The 15,141-nt window shown below is 64.6% G+C and overlaps 3 protein-coding genes and 1 long non-coding RNA gene across 6 annotated transcripts in view; 3 read left to right on the top strand and 1 right to left on the bottom strand.

The window, feature by feature from the left end:
- The first annotated feature begins 64 nt into the window (after positions 1–64).
- Positions 65–1,057, top strand: MRPL54 (mitochondrial ribosomal protein L54). Its single transcript, XM_017836990.1, has 3 exons — positions 65–140; positions 397–553; positions 816–1,057. Exons 1-3 carry the CDS (start codon positions 65–67, stop codon positions 946–948), a joined length of 366 nt encoding a protein of 121 aa, XP_017692479.1. The 3' UTR covers positions 949–1,057.
- Positions 1,058–1,917: 860 nt separating this feature from the next.
- LOC108508291 (mucosa-associated lymphoid tissue lymphoma translocation protein 1-like) lies at positions 1,918–8,503 on the top strand. The gene is given in 18 exon segments (XM_017836976.1): positions 1,918–2,168; positions 2,929–3,070; positions 3,269–3,435; positions 3,957–4,087; positions 4,200–4,350; positions 4,695–4,783; positions 4,785–4,877; positions 5,037–5,133; positions 5,300–5,347; positions 5,442–5,477; positions 5,842–6,045; positions 6,185–6,362; positions 6,650–6,724; positions 7,179–7,306; positions 7,374–7,520; positions 7,777–7,934; positions 8,030–8,164; positions 8,249–8,503. Coding segments are annotated over 17 exon segments (2,229 nt in total). The 5' UTR covers positions 1,918–2,168; positions 2,929–2,933.
- Positions 8,504–11,137: 2,634 nt separating this feature from the next.
- On the bottom strand, positions 11,138–14,475 carry RAX2 (retina and anterior neural fold homeobox 2). Of its 3 annotated transcripts, none has more exons than XM_017836991.1 (3): positions 14,274–14,475; positions 13,687–13,937; positions 11,138–11,934 (listed from the first exon to the last, which is right to left on the bottom strand). In XM_017836991.1, the coding sequence occupies exons 2-3, from the start codon at positions 13,927–13,929 to the stop codon at positions 11,491–11,493; spliced, it is 687 nt and encodes a 228-aa protein (XP_017692480.1). In that variant the 5' UTR covers positions 13,930–13,937; positions 14,274–14,475; the 3' UTR covers positions 11,138–11,490. The 3 variants fall into 3 exon arrangements, with proteins under 3 accessions (XP_017692480.1, XP_017692483.1, XP_017692482.1); XM_017836994.1 differs by having other exon boundaries at positions 13,714–13,937; XM_017836993.1 differs by having other exon boundaries at positions 13,687–14,475.
- A 4-nt stretch (positions 14,476–14,479) lies between these two features.
- Positions 14,480–15,141, top strand: part of LOC108508303 — a 3,162-nt gene continuing 2,500 nt past the window's right edge. Inside the window, exon 1 of the long non-coding RNA XR_001878377.1 lies at positions 14,480–14,608. This is a non-coding gene — a long non-coding RNA (uncharacterized LOC108508303). The remainder of the gene's footprint in view (positions 14,609–15,141) is intronic.

Raw genomic sequence — 15,141 nt, 5'->3', positions numbered from 1 at the left:
CCGCTGCCGTTGCCCGCGCGCAGGCGCAGGCGCGGCCCCGCCCGTCCCGCCGTGCCCCGCGCCCATGGCCGCCCGGGCGCTGCTGCGGGCGGCGGGGGCCGCGCTCGGGGCTCCGGCCCGCGGCTACGCCAAGAAACCCGGTGAGACCCGGCACCGCCCCCGCCCTGCCCTGCCCTGCCCGTGCTCCCCGCCCCGCGTCCCCCCGGTCCCCCGGGCCCCCCCGTCTCTATCCCTCGTGCCCCTCGCTCCTGTTCCTGCTCCCTCTCTCACACCCGGTTCCCCTCGACCCTGACCCAGCCCCGCTCCCGCCCCGCGGTGCCCCTGCCCCCGAGCCCCGTCCTTTCCCCCACCCGCATCCCTGTCGCCCCTGCTCTGACCCTACCCTTGTCCCCACAGCCGCCAAGGCCAAGGGCAAGGGCGCGCCCAAGGAGGCGCTGAAGGGGCCGGAGGTGTGCACGGACCCCACCATGCTCGCCACCCACGCCATGGGGGTCAACTACTTCAAGGAGGGCCCGGAGGTGGCCCTGAAGCCCGACTCCGAGTACCCCGACTGGTGGGTGCTGCCCTGTTCCCCTCCGTGTCCCCACAGAGGTGCCGTCCGGGAGGCACAGGGACAGCGAAGTGCTCTGGGAGGAGGCAACTGCCCCTCTGCAGCCCAGGGACCTTCCTGGGGTCAGGGAGACAGGAGTGGGTGCACTGTGGATGTGGGGGTGAGGGATCTGCACGTCCTGGTCACTCACATCCGTGGCTGTGTCCCGTCCTTGTCCCTTTTTCCCTCCTTCCCGTAGCCTCACATCCTCTGCATTTGCCCCCAGGCTCTTTAAGATCCACCTCGGGCCCCCCAAGAAGCTGGAGGAGCTGGACCCTGACACGCTCGAGTATTGGAGGCGGCTGCGGAAATACAACACGTGGCAGCGCAACAAGTTGAAGAAGGGCAAGAAGTTTTAGGTGCTGCCAAGCTCAGGGCTGCCCCACGCACCAGCACAGGTGGCACTGGGACCTGCTCCTGCTTTTGGTCACTTGATATAAACAAGAAATAAATCTGGAGTGAGACTGATATCTGTTACAAAGGCTGTGTAAAACTTGGGCTCTTAGCAAGCTTGGTGCAGGTCCCCCCTGTGCCAGGGTCTGAGGCAACACAAATTCTGGGTGTGTTTGCGAAGGCAGAAGCTCAGGTTTTGGCTCGTGGAGGGAGCCCACACCACACACGGGTCGTGCTCCATCACTGTCTGTACCTCAGCCTAAGGGCTCCACAGGGGGGTGGGAGGGGATGCCCCCCCTCACCCCGTTGTCACTGGCTGGGGGTCTTGGGGGCTGAGCAGCCTGTGTTGCTGGGGGCAGGAGGACCAGGCTCTGGTGGTGCTGCCAGGCAGCAGGCAAGGTGAGGGGGGACATAGTGGCCCCTTGCTCTGCTTTCCTCCCTTGGCAGCAGGAGCAGTGGTGCTGGGATGCAAGGGCTGGGCTGGGCTGCATGGTGGAGGCAGGGTCTTCCTCACAGCAGCTGGGCCCTCGCTGCCCTGTCCCTGCCTGTCCTCACCTGGCTCCGGCCTGGCAAAGCCCAGCAGCTTCCCCAGCCATGGTCCTGCCCCTGTGTTGGTCTCACCTGGCTGAGAGGTGCCCCCGTCACCTTGGTTCACCTCCATCCTGGACTTGCTGCCCTGCGGCTCCTGCCTGGGCTCGAGTTGGGCTGTGGGGACAAACAGCCGCCCACAAGGTCCCCCCATAGCAAGGAGGGGGCGGTGGAGCCCCTGCCCAGCCCAGCAGTGTCCCTGGTGCCCCGTGCCCTGCAGCAGGGCTGGGGGCCGTGCCTGGCTCCCTGGGGGGCTGTGGGTGGGTGCCCACGTGGGCACCCCGTGGCAGCTGTGCACCCACACGCCCCACAACAGGAAGGAAGGCGGGGGGAAGCAGAAGTGCTGTGCTGCAGCGCGGGGGCCGGGGCAGATTTTGGGCTGAGCCCTCATTTCCTCTGCGTGGGGCTGGGTGCACACCCTTAGAGCTGCTGGGACTCATCCGGCTGTACCACGCGGTGAGTGCCCGTCCTGCCGGGCCTGTCCTGTGCCCTGCTCTCCCCTCACCACTTCCAGCGTGTCCAGCCCCCCAAGTCCAGCAGAAGGTGAGCAGAGGGAGCACCTGGATCCCTGCCCTCCGTCTCGGAGCCCCCTGCTTGGGTGAGTGTCACCCAGCTGCCCTGGGCAGCTCAGTCCTGGGGGCAAGTGCTCCTCTGGGGCAGGTTGTTGGGGAGGGACCTGAGGGGAGGAGGAAGGAGCTGTTCCCTGGGTGCTGCCCCTGTTCACGTGATTCATGCCATGCTCCCCTCGTTGTCAAAACCTTTCCCAGGGTCAGGGCAAGCTAAGATGGGTCCCAGCCCCAGGACCCCCACATACCCTCCCCTGACCCCTCCACAGCCCCTCTTGGTGGCCTGGAAAGGTTTGTGCTGGCTCTGGAGCCACCACACAGAGGACTCGTGCCAACGAGGGGGCTGCTGCTGTCCCACTGGGGCCTCTGCCAGGGGGAGAGGTGCCCCTGGGCCCCATTCTCTGTGGTCCCTGAAGGGACAGGGAAGGTGAAAGGGGACATCCCCTCTTTCCAGTTCTGTGGACCCCAATTCCATGAAGTCCCTTTCTTGGGACTGGGTTAAAATGCCCTGGCTCCTTGCCTGAGGCTGGGGGGCGAGTGGGGTTCCCCAGGGTGCTGTCACAGTTCACGGAGGGAGAGTGTGTGACATTCCTGGCTGGCTGCCGGTGGCCAGATCCAGCAGCACTGCCCAGCTGGTTCCCAGCACCTCCCCAGGCTCCTGCTAGGAGGGGACCTGACGCTGGTGAGCTCATGCTGGTGCTCTCCCAGCTGAGGCACACTGTGCCCGGCGGTGTCCAGTGGGACCCTGTCACCCCGTGACTCACTGACGGCTCGTCCCCTCGGTGTCCCCAGCAGGGATGGGGGACTGGAGCGTGCCCATCGGCGCCCTGGGCGAGGAGGTGGTGGCCCGGCTGTGTGAGCTCCTGGATAACGCGGGCCGGGGCTGGCGCAAGCTGGCTGAGCTGGCCGGGGCTGAGAAACGCTTCAAGTGCAGGTAGGGCTGGGGGGGCATCGCCGGGGGCTGTCCCCGACCGGGTGACAAAACGCCGGTGGGCACAGCCCTGGCGTGGGCCGGGCGAGGGGCGCGTGGGTCCCCAGAGCCATCCCCTGGGCAGGGGACACCGCCGAGAGCCCTGGCGGGGGCCCGCCGGCCCGGGAGGGAGGGGGCACTGACGGCCGCGGGCGCTCGCAGCGCCGAGGAGCTGGAGATGTGCTCGCTGAAGGTGCTGGAGCCCCGCGGCAGCCCCACGCAGTGCCTGCTGCAGCTCCTGGCCGAGCGCGACTGCACCCTCAAGTACCTGCTGGGCTGCCTGGAGCAGATGGGGCACACAAAGGCCTGCCGGGTCCTCAGCGCCGCCGGTACGGACGGGCAGCGGGAACCGCGGGGCTGGAGGGACCACCGGGGACGGGGGCTCGGCGGGAGGAAGCGGATGAGGTGAAGGGCAGCTCTTCCTTCTGGGGGCTGTGCTATGGTAGAGGGGTCCTGGGTGGGTGGGGTGGGGTGGGATGGATGTGGCAGGGTGAGGTAGGATGGGATGTGGTCTGATGGGATGGGGGACAGGCTGAGATGAGGTCAGATGGGATGGGATGGAACAGGTTTGGACAGCATGGGATGGGATGAGGTAGGATAGGATGGAGCAGAGCAGGGTGGGATAGATTGGAACAGGATAAAATGGGTGAGGTGGGATGGCACTGAATGTACCAATGGGACAAGATAGGATGAGATGGTTGGGACAGGACAGAGGATATGATAGGATGGGCTGGGCTCTGCTGGGCTTGGGCAGGCTGTTGGGGGGGGATGGGAAAGGGTACAATGGGACAGGATAGGATGGGACTGAATGGGATGGGATGGTGTGGAACAGTGGTCTCCTCTCCTGCAGTCCAGGACATGATCCGCATCACGGTGCAGCCGGAGTCACAGGTGGTGGCAGAGGGGACACGAGTGTCCCTGACCTGCTGTGCCACCGGCCCACCGGGGCTCGTGTACCAGTGGTTCTGTGGGAAACGGGAGGTGAGGCCCCGCTGTGCCATGTGGAGCAGGGCCCCCGTGCCCTGTCCACAGCGAGGGCACCCACACAGGTAAGAGGGAACCCCTGACTCCTTGGCCACCTCCTGTCTTGTAGGTGCCTGGAGCCACGTCCCCGGAGCTGGTGATCGACACGGCCGCCCCGCCGGGCCAGCCCGAGTGGTACATCTGCCGGGTGAACTGTGGGGCCACCTTCGCCTTCTCCAGGTGGGCCCACGTCCAGGTGGAGAAGAGCGGCAGCCCCAGCTCAGGTGGGCTCCTAGATCTGCGTCCCTGGCTGGCACCCATGCAGCACCGCTTGCCCTGTTGGGAACAGGGCAGCTCCCACAGGGCACCGCTGGCCCCGTTGGGACAGGGATGGATCCTGAGGGGCATTGCTTGCCCTGTCAGTCACTGGCTCAGCCACAAGGGTCTCTCGGCTTGCTGGGGTCACAGTGCCCACAGAGGAGCCACATGCCCTGTGTCTTCCTCTTGCACAATGCCTCATGCTACCCCTGGGTGCCAGGGCCTATGAGTGAGGAACTTGGGGCCTGGAGCAGCTCTGCTGAGCGCTGCCATGGCTGGGTGCTGAATTTGCCACCCTGTCCCTTCCCCAGCCAGTGGTTACTGCCCGAGCATGGCAGGGCTGCAGATCCTGCGGCAGCCACGGCCGTGCCGCCTGGCCGAGGGGGACACGCTGGCACTGGAGTGCAGAGCCATCGGCAACCCCCCGCCCCAGTACCAGTGGTTCAGGAACCGACGTCCTGTGGAGGGGGCTCAGGCACCCCAGCTCCAGGTATGGAGCTGGCACGGCACAGTGTTGGCCGTGGCACAGCACAGTGTTGGCACGGTGTGGCACGGCATGGCACAGTGTTGGCCATGGCATGGCACAGTGTGGCACAGTGCAATATGGTCCAACACACCACCCCAGCCTCCCGCTCTGTCCCACTGGCAGGTGAAGCTGGTGACAACGGCCGAGCGGGGCAGCTACTGCTGCCGAGTGTTCAACCTCTTCCACGAGGTGTGGAGCCAGGAGGTAGATGTGGAGATCGGTGAGGGCCCCGGACAAACCTCTGTGACTCTCTCCCTGCATGGGGTGTCCTGACCCTGCCCTGCTCCCCATTAAGCCCTCATGGCTGCTCTGCAGTTTTGGGTGGCTGCAGCCCATGCTGGGAGGTGCTGCCATGTGTAGGATCCCTGACCCCCCCTTTGCCACAGGCCCACGGCTCTTCACCTCTGGAGGCTCCTGGCAGGAAGGGGATGGAGGTAGGTGTGGGCAGAGAGGGCAGGTCCATGCTGCTCGGCCCACCACGCTCCCCTGGCACTGGAGGGCCCTGGCACTGTGTTTCTCTCTTCACAGGCTCCCCAGAGTGTGGCAATCCCGGCCAGTTGTATGGTAAGAGCCTGCCCAGGAGGGGGTGGTGGCCCTGGGGGGCTCTGACTGTCCCCAGTGTCACCACTGTCACCCCAGGAGCCAGGGGTTCTTTGGGTGCAGCGCACTGGGAGAGCAAAGCAGCACCCCAGCCTTAACCAGGAGAGTGGATCAGCACTCTAACTCCCAACCCAAATCCCTAACTCCAACCTCCAACCCTACCCTCACGGTTCAGGGATCAGCGAGGCAGGGACACCACAGGGCATTTCAATACCCAGGGACAGTGATGCTGGCCACAGTTGGGTGTCACCTCTGTGGGCTGAATGGTAGTGGGGACAGCAGAAGCATCCTACCCCTTTCTCAAGACCTCCCTCTCCCATCCTTGCAGCCACGGACAAAGTGGCGCTGCTGATCGGCAACATGCACTACCTGCACCACAAGCAGCTGCAGGCGCCCATGGTGGACGTTCATGCCCTCAGTGCCCTCCTCCGCCAGCTCGACTTCAAGGTGGTCTCGCTGCTGGACCTGTGCAAGGCTGAGATGCAGATGGCTGTCAACGAGTTCCTCCTCCTTCTCGACAAGGGCGTCTATGGTGGGACAGCACCCGCCAGGGCAGCTCCAGCCTGGGGGAACCCGGGGGTTCTGTGCTGGTGGAGGGACTGAGCAAGAAGGAGGGTGCTGGCAGGTCCAGGGATGTCACCACGTCACCTGCCCTCCATTCCCCCTGGCAGGTTTGCTCTACTACGCCGGGCACGGCTATGAAAATTTCGGCAACAGCTTCATGGTGCCCATCGATGCGCCCAGCGCCTACACGTCGGCGCACTGCCTGTGCGTGCAGCGGGTGCTGCGGGCGATGCAGGAGCGCCGCACCGGCCTCAACACCTTCCTGCTCGACATGTGCCGCAAGAGGTGACCCAGCCCTGCCACCCCCCCAGGGACACACCTGCTCGGGGACACCCCAGCACAGGGACCCGTGGGTGCTGGATCCTGAGGGAGCGGTGCAGGGCACCCCTGGGGTTCCGTCTAAACCCACTGTCTTTGTCTAAACGCCCCAGAACATCACTGCCCCTCTGAGCTGGCAAACACCACGACGGGTGGGCAGAGGGGCACAGGGCAGCCCCTGGGCTCTGAGGTGCCTTGGGGTGGGCTTTGGAGGGGGGCAGTTCCTGGCTCTACCCAGCATCATTCTCTTGCAGGAACCTCAACGACGATGTCATCCCGCAGGTCGGGGCGCTGGAGGTCACGGCCAATATCGTCTTTGGCTACGCCACGTGGGTCCCTCCTGCCATCTCCCCAGTGTGGGCAGCGGGGCTGAGTCTCCCTTCCTGGCTCAGAGTGGGGCAGGGGCTCAGCCCCCCTGCCTGTGTCTCTCCCCCCTCCTTGTACCCCTCTGCTCAATGCTGGAGGTGGTAGGCAAACAGCAGCCCTGAGTCCCTCACAGGGCGGGAAGGTGTCCATGGCACTGCTCAGCTTTGGGCAGCCCCTGAGGGCATGAAGCCCTGAGGCTCCTCTGGAGCACAGGGATTTGGGCTGGTGATGCTTTAAGCACCCAGGATCCAGCCATAGCTCCCACCTGTCCCTGGCACGGTGGCCAGATGGTGAGATGGGAACAGGAGCCAGAGGTGCCCAGCTCTGGCTTCCCCAGGACTGTCGTCCTGTTGGGGGCCAGTTCCTGGGGAAGTGCCAGAGCCCACGATGCAGCCGACTGCTGCCCCATCCCTGCAGGTGTGCGGATGCCGAAGCCTATGAGCTGAGCCAGGGCGAGCTCTCCAACGGCATCTTCGTCACCTTCCTCAAGCGCTGGCTGCTGGAGGACGAGAAGATCACGGTGCTGCTGGACAAGGTGGCCGAGGGTGAGTGGGGAGTGGTGGGGGACAGTGATCCCCTGGTGGCCCCTGCTGACCCCCTGTGCCACGGCAGACATGGGCACGCTGGAGATCACGCGGGGCCGGCAGGCGCTGGAGCTTCGCAGCAACCTCTCGGAGAGACGAGCTCTGACGGACCCCATCCGCCCCCCGGGCCGGGATGAGACCTCTGCCAGGAACCTGCAGTGGGCCAAGGCTCATGGTGAGTCACAGCCACCCCGTGCAGAGCTGGCACTTGGAGCAGGGACAGCCCGAGGTGCAGGAAGAGGCTGCAGGCAGCACCTGCCAGGTTCCTCCCAGCTGGAGGAGAAGCTGGCACAGAACCACCAGCCTGGAGGCAGGACCACCATGTCAGCATCCCTGCTCTGGGGTGACCCAACAGTCTCCTCTCCTGTGGGTACAGCTCCAGCCCAGAGCCCCTGCAGGTCCCAGCCCTGCTGTCCCTGTTCCCTCCCCAGTGCTGCCGGAGAGCCGCCACCTCCGCTTCGACTGCGGCGTCACCGTCCAGCTGGGCTTCGCCGCCGAGTTCTCCAACATCATGATCATCTACACGCGGGTGGTGGCTGCCCCCACGGACATCACCAAGTGCGAGGCCAGGCTCACTGACATCCCTGAGGTGGGATGGGGCTGCCAAAGCCACACCAGAGTGGTTGCTGGGGAATGGGGCTGGGGCACTCGTGGTGGTTTCCATGTGGATGCCGCCCGTGGCAGGAGCTGGACGTGGACCTCAAGTGCACCAACAAGGAGAGCCCGGAGGAGGTGGGCAGCCCCCTGGCACCTGTCTGGAGCCTCGGCTGCCCCTCCTGCTGCCTCTACAGCCGGATCTGTGGCTTGCAGAAGCTGCGGGTAAGGGGCAGGGGCCGGCGTCAGGGGCATAATGTGGCCACGGCCATGCCAGGGCACGTGCCCACGGTGCCGGTGCCCCTGCAGCAGGAGCTGGCCTTCACCGTGTGCCTGCAGTACCGCTACCGGGGCATGGACGACTTCGTGGAGGAGCGGCAGCGGGTGAGCGTGGGGCGGCCGCTCATCGCCAAGCTCAACCTGCAGCGGGCGGCCTCGCCCCCCCCGCCTCGCAGCCCCCTCTCCTCCTCCCCCTCTGAGAGCTGGGGGGCAACAGGCAGCTCGTGGGTCAACACCCCTGAGGAGAACCTGAGCCCTGACGTCCCCAGCTCCCACGCCCTGTAGAGGGACAGCGCGGCCCCCCCTTGTCACCGCAGTTCCCTGGAGCCACATCTGTCCTGCTGGGGGGCCGGGGATGGAGGGGGCGGAGGGGACGTGCACAGAGGTGGGTGTTGGGAGGGGCTGAGCCCCATCCTGGCCTGTGCCAGGGGGTGTGGGGCTCGCAGCGCAGCACAGCTGGGACTGCTGGCCCCAGCCCCACATCCCCTGGCATGGCAGTGCCAGCCCCATGTGCCAACGTATGGCAGTGCTGGCCCCACATCTCTGGGCAGTGCCAGCCCCACAGTGCCAGGCCACCAGCGGGCAGCCCCGGGGGCAGAGTGCCCAGAGCCCACGGCTCAGCGAGCGCGAGGCGTCGCACTGGGGCAGGGCAGGGTTCGTTCAGGCCTGGGAGAAATAGAGAGAAATAAGCAGCTTAGGGGGCAAATCCCATGGGAGGAGATTAGAGGGGGGGGGAGCAGGAGGGCTCCTGCTCTGCCACGAGGGACTGGGAGCACCCCCCAGTGCCCCCAGAGCTGCCCGTAGCACTTAGTCCCCCCAGGAAGACCCCAGGCACCAGCCCCATCTTGACAGTGAGTGATTTCAGGACAGGATTGGGATCTAAGGGGGAAAAAAAATGCCATTTTGCTTGGATTTTTCCCAAACGCAGCCCCACATACCGTGGCGGGCTCCAGTGGGTCTCCACCAGGAAGAACACCAATAAAAGTGGGCCGGGCAGGACGCTCGGCACTCCTGCCCCTGCCTTGCTTCGAAATGGCATTTTTGGGGTCAGAAATCTTGCCTGTTCGTGCAGGAAGTGCGGAGCAGCCACCGGGCGCACCCACGGGAGGGCATGCGGGGAACCAAAAGCGAAGGCGCCCCGCCACCCCCCCTCCCCGCCACCATGTGCCGGGCACACCGGTGCCACCTCATGCAGATCAGCTCATTTAAATAACTCACGCAGCCCCCCAACCCCGAGGAGCCGGGGAGGCGCATCCTCATCCCGGGGCCCCTCCGCGCCCTCGCTCTGGGGTGGCGGTTGCGGGGCCGGGCTGGGGGAGCACCCTCGCCCCAATTAGGCTCCGATCAAACGAGCCGGGGGTGCGGCGCTCCCGCTCCCCGCGCCAGCCGGCCTTTGTTGGCGCTCGGGAGGCCGAGGGGTGCCCCGGGCTGGCGCCAGCCTCGGCAATTATGTCATGTGAAAAGCGCAGCCCCCATTGAGCGCGTCCCGTCCCCCGGATCAAACCCCATTACTTCCGCAGCCGTTGCTTCATTATCTGCCGGCCGGAGCCCGGCTCTGCCGGGGCGCTTCACCCCATTAGCTGGGCTGGGGGGCCGGGGAGCATCGATTATGCGTTTAATGGGTTGTTAAAGGTTTAATTGTCGCTAACGAAACAGACGAGCAGCAGCAGCCGGGGGACGGGGCACAAGGAAAAGGGTCTCGCCGGGGTCAGTGCCTCGCCTGGCCCGCTGGCATCCCGGCCAGACCCGCCTGACCCCGGGGCTCTGGGGACGTCACAGTCCGGCCCCGGGGGTCTTGGATCGGGGTGAGACCCCCGGGGGGGGTGGTGAGAGGGACGGCGGGCGGGCGCGCTGGCACCGAGCGGGGTCTGGGACACGGGGACACGTTGGGGACGGGGCTGCCCCAGCACAGCCCCGGCTGGTGGCTGCCGTCGGGTCCGAAGCAGGAAGATTTCTGGGGAAACATCTTGTTTCAGTGTGAGGAAGGAGCAGGTTGGCCCTCATCTGGCCTCCCCAGGGACCCGGGGGCTCCTGCTCACCCAGGGCTGAGCCCACCTCTCTCGCTGTCCCAGCTGGGCTTCAGCACCTCAAAGCCACTGTGGGCTCAGCCGTGCACGGGGGGCCTGCTGGCCCTTGCTGCCAGTGAGGTGACACTGGCTGTGCCTTGAGCTCTGGTGGGTGGGAAGGCAGGGTCCCCCTGGAGCTGGGGACCCCTGGGGGAGTGGCACCTTGTCACCACCACCAGCTCCCATCTGGCAGGAGCTGCTGGCTGGGAGGTAAGGTTGGCACACCCTGACATCCCTGCTGCAGAGACCCCAGGGCTCCCAGCTGGCCCCCTCCCCTTGCCAGCCCTGGCCATGGGCCACAGGGGTCCCACTGCCACCCATCCTCCCACCAGCACAATTCTGGCAGCTCTGTGCCACTGGCACCTCTGGGGAGTGTTAGGGCAGGGGGGTGGTGGGCACAGCCCCCAAGGGATGGTCGAGAAGGTGACCTGTGATGAGCCATTGAGGCCACAGTGCAGCCAAGCTGGTCCCAGCCCACAGCCAGGGCTGGACTGAGTCACCCACCCCTGGACCCAGCCCTGCACATGGCATCCCGAGGGAGCGGGGCAGGAGGGTGCCCAGGGATGGTGCTCCCATGCCCTCCAATAAAATTCCTTCCCAGCAGAGGCTTGACAGCCCCGCTGTGCTAACGAGGGCACAGTGCCCAACTCCAGCATGCGGCAGCCGTTCATCTTATCTCTTTACTCACGATACAACCGTCCTCTCAGTGCCAGTGCATCACCCGGCAGGATCAGCACCACGCCCCAATGCAGCTAAAACGTCCCCCCAAGTACTCCCTATGAAACTAGAGCTTTTCTGTTCAGTTTTGTTTAAATCTGCAGCATTAAAAAAAAAATTAATAATAACAGGAAGGGGAAGGGGTGTGAGGAAAGGAGGTGTCCGACCAGGGGGTGGTGCGTGGCCTGCTGGCACAGTGGGATGCCTGAGCCTCGGCCAGATCCTCAGCCAATGCTGGTGCCACAGCGAGGCAAACGGGCTCCCCCAGGGTGCTCCTCTGCAGCAGGGTCCTGCCAGCACCTGACTGGCTTCCCTGCCACTGCCAGTGCTGGCTTGGCGGGGGGAAGACACAGCCTGGCATTCCTGCCCAGCACCGGCTTTGGTCCTGCTGAGCACCCACTGTCCTCCCTCACCTGCCCCAGGGCTGAGCCGGCACCGGGGCCAGGAGCCGGGGCCGGGGGGGCCGGAGGGGCCAGAGGGGAACGTTCATCAAATGGGCTGCCAGGTCTTGTCGATGGTCTGAATGTGCTCCTTGGCTTTCATGCGGAGCGAGGCGATGCTGGAGCTCCTCTGGTCCACCTCCTCCAGCGGGTACTTGTCCACAAAGGGGGTGCCGCACTGGTAGGGCGCGGGGGCCATGGGCTGCATGCCCTGCGCCATCGGTGCGGGGGTGTTGAGGAAGGAGTGCCCGCCGTAGGGGGGCTGCAGGGCCTGGGGGGCTCCCATGAAGCCGGGGATGCTGTGGACTGTGGTGGCGCTGGAGATGGGGGATGTCAGCCACGGGTCGAGCGGGAGGGAGTTGCTCATGGGCCCCACGTTGGGGGTCATGGGGGGCCGGTTGAAGGAGAGCACGGGGGTGTCGTGGAGCTTCATGGAGCTGGCCTCCATCTTCTCCTGCCGCCTCCACTTGGCTCGTCGGTTCTGGAACCAGACCTGCAAGGTGAGAGCCAGGGTGAGCTCCACCGTGCCCAGCTGGTCCCTTGCAGTGTGCCCCACATGCTGTACCCCATGCTCTGCCCCACAGGGAGTGCTTCAGCATCATGTATGGGGTACCCCATTGCACAGGGGCTGCCCTCCAGAGCTCCGGCAGTCCCAGCACACCACACACCTCTGCCAAAGCTCTCCCACAAGCCCCAGAGACCAAGGACATCTCTGAGGTACTGAAAGCAAGAGGGGTCAGCACACAGCCCCTACTCTCACTGCTCCATGGAAATGTGCACCCTGGCCCTGCAGACACCCAGCAGCCCTCGGGGTAGTGTTATCCGACCTTCCCAACCCCTGGGTCAAAGCTTCTAGACGTTAAAATGCCATAGTTACACCAAAATCCAGCAGGAACGACAGGGACCAGTGAGCCAAATCCAGCAGTGACATCTGGCCCTGTGGGAACAGCTCGTTGGAGTGCTGGTCCCCATGTCCCCAGAGCAGCACAGGGCACAGGGTCTGCTGTGAGAGGCAAAGGGGGAGGAAAGATGAACAGCTGGGCGGGGAAGGGGATGGGGCACGAGTCTGATGAGGAGCAGCTGAGGGAGCTGGGGGAGCTCAGCCTGGAGAAAAGGAGGCTCAGGAGGGACCTTCTCACTCTCCACAACTCCCTGACAGGAGGGTGGAGCCAGGTGGGGGTCGGGCAGGACAAGAGGACAGGACAAGAGGAAACGGCCTCAAGCTGTGCCAGGAGAGTTTTTGGTTGGATATTAGGAGAAACTTATTCCCCAAAAGTGTTGTCCAGGGCTGGCACAGGGTGACCAGGGCAGTGGTGGAGTCACCAGCCCTGGAGGGATTTAAAAGCCATGTGGATCTGGCTTTTGGGGACGTGGGTTAGTGGTGGCCTTGGCCGTGCTGGAGGAAGAGTTGGGCTCGATGGTCTTGGAGGGCTTTTCCAACCTGAGTGATTCTGTGATTCTATGAAACTGGTCATTGCTCAGAGAGCTCAGCAGAGGTGTCCTTACAGTCTGGACACCCCCAAAAAAAGGCTGCCTTGTCTTAGACTGGGGCTGAGGCCTGGGGATCTCAGTTCTTCTGTGTGGGGGTTACTGCTTTGCTTTGCAGGGGTTTTGTCTCCTTCAGCACACTGGCCCTTTCCCTCTCCCTGATCTCACCATGTCAGTCCAGGGATGGTGGGGACCATACTGGTGGAACCCTGGGCTCTTCTCAGGCTGTGCTGTTCCCCCATGAGCCTTTTCCTGCAGCCCAGGGAGCGAAACCTCCCCAGCCCCACTGCCCCCCCTGCTCCAACAAGCTTATAACCCCCAAATCTGTGAGGATCTTGCGCTTTCCCAGCCTGAAAGACCTGGGAGTGGCCTCAATCAGCCAAGGTTTGGCTGCTTTCCCACGTGAGCAGCAGGAGGGATGGGAGCAGCCCCCAGCAGAAGGGGAAAAAACAATCGCTAAAAACCATCTCCCTGCCCAAATGGAGGCTGTGGCCTGTGGGGCAAACTGGGACCCCACAGGCCAAACTGGGACCCCATGGGGGAAACAGGCTCAGGCATTAAACCCTTTCCCTGGCTTTGTCAGGAGCAGCTCTGCAGAGGTTGCTGCACCCACCTCGAGCAGTGGGGAAACTGAGGCCCGGAGGGAGGTGGCGGCAGTGGAGCCGAGAGCGGAGCGGAGCTCTCCAGCACCGGGGGGTCCCTCTGACCCGGCCCAGGGACAGGCCCGGGGTGCTGGGGCCACGGGTGCCCTCCCTACCTGCACGCGGACCTCGGGCAGGTTGACCTTCATGGCCAGCTCCTCGCGGCTGTACACGTCGGGGTAGTGGGACTTCTCGAAGGCGCGTTCCAGCTCGTGCAGCTGGTACGTGGTGAACGTGGTGCGGTTCCGCCGGTGCTTCTTCTTGGGCTGCTCCTCCTCGGCGGAGGCGGGCGGGGTGCCCTCGCTGTCCCCCGGCTTCCGCAGCTCGCCCAGGTCCCCCTCGCACTTATTCAGGAACATGGTGGCACCTGTGGGGGGACTGCGGGGGTCAGTGGGGCTGGGGGGCCGTTGGACCCCCACGCGGACCCCCGGTACGGGGACAGATGGACAAGTGGATGGAGGGACAGGAGGGTGGGGCGGCCCCAGGAACAGGTTATGCAAAGGAATAATCCTCTCTGCCACTGCGTTATCCCAGGGCTGTGGTGTCCTGGGGACTGACCCAGGGTCCTGGAGATGGACACCGTGGGCACCCTGCACTTGGCTCTGCTCTCAGGTGCCACCAGACCAATGCACCTGTCGGTGCTGAAAGTCAGATTTCCCCTAAAGTGGAGGATTTTATGAAAGAACCACGACTGAGAGCTAACCCGAGCTCCCTCTGTCCCGCCCTGGAGGGGACCAAGTCCCTCCTTCCAGACCAGCTCCTCTCCTCCAGCCTCTCCCACGGGGAAGGCTGGCCCTGGAGCGCTGGAGGACCCAGCGTCAGTCCCCAGGCACTGCAGGAGTGACCCAGCGCCGTCCCCCGGCTAATAACCGTTTTGGTGACGCTTATAAGCATTTTCAACCCTTGCAACGTTTCATCTTTAAGCTTTTTATCCGGCATCTGAAATCTTCCTGCAGTATTTGCTGGGGATTAAGGGTCTCTTTCCACCGTGAGGATGTCGGCAGACATGGAAATGGGACGGAAAGCTGTAATCCTGGGGTGAGGGGAAGGAGCTGCATCGCCCCGACCTGCCAGCAAAGACCTGGCTGATGCCCGAATGGGAGTGGGGAGGGAAAAGGAGCATCAGTTCGTGCTGGGAGGGTGTAAATAGGGGTCCCAGAGGGCGGCGGGCAGGGGGTGGGTGCTGTGTGTTGCTCAGGCTGGGCACATGCAGGGTGTCTGTGTGGGGAGTGCCCGTGTGAGCAGTGTGACCACAGCGTGTCTGTGCCTGTGCCGGGGTGGGTGTGGGGTGTGACCCACCCACAGGGCGTGTGTGGGGTGCTCAGGGGTGCTTGGAGCGAGGGGCAGGTGCGAGAGAGGGTGTGCATTCGGTGGGCTGAGCGTGGGAGGGAATGTGTGAAGCACGTGCCCGGTGTGGGTGTGCCCGTGCGGGGCTGGGTGTGCGTGCAGGGTGGTTTGTGCCATGTGCGGGGTGGTTTGTGCCATGTGCAGGGTGGTTTGTGCCTCGTGCAGGGTGGTTTGTGCCATGTGCAGGGTGGTTTGTGCCATGTGCAGGGTGGTTTGTGCCATGT

The sequence above is a fragment of the Lepidothrix coronata genome, unplaced genomic scaffold (assembly GCF_001604755.1).
Source record: "Lepidothrix coronata isolate B3197 unplaced genomic scaffold, Lepidothrix_coronata-1.0 Scaffold290, whole genome shotgun sequence".
NCBI lineage: Eukaryota > Metazoa > Chordata > Aves > Passeriformes > Pipridae > Lepidothrix > Lepidothrix coronata.
The sequence above is the reverse complement of the archived record's forward strand: the minus strand, read 5'-3'. Positions and strand labels throughout refer to the sequence as shown.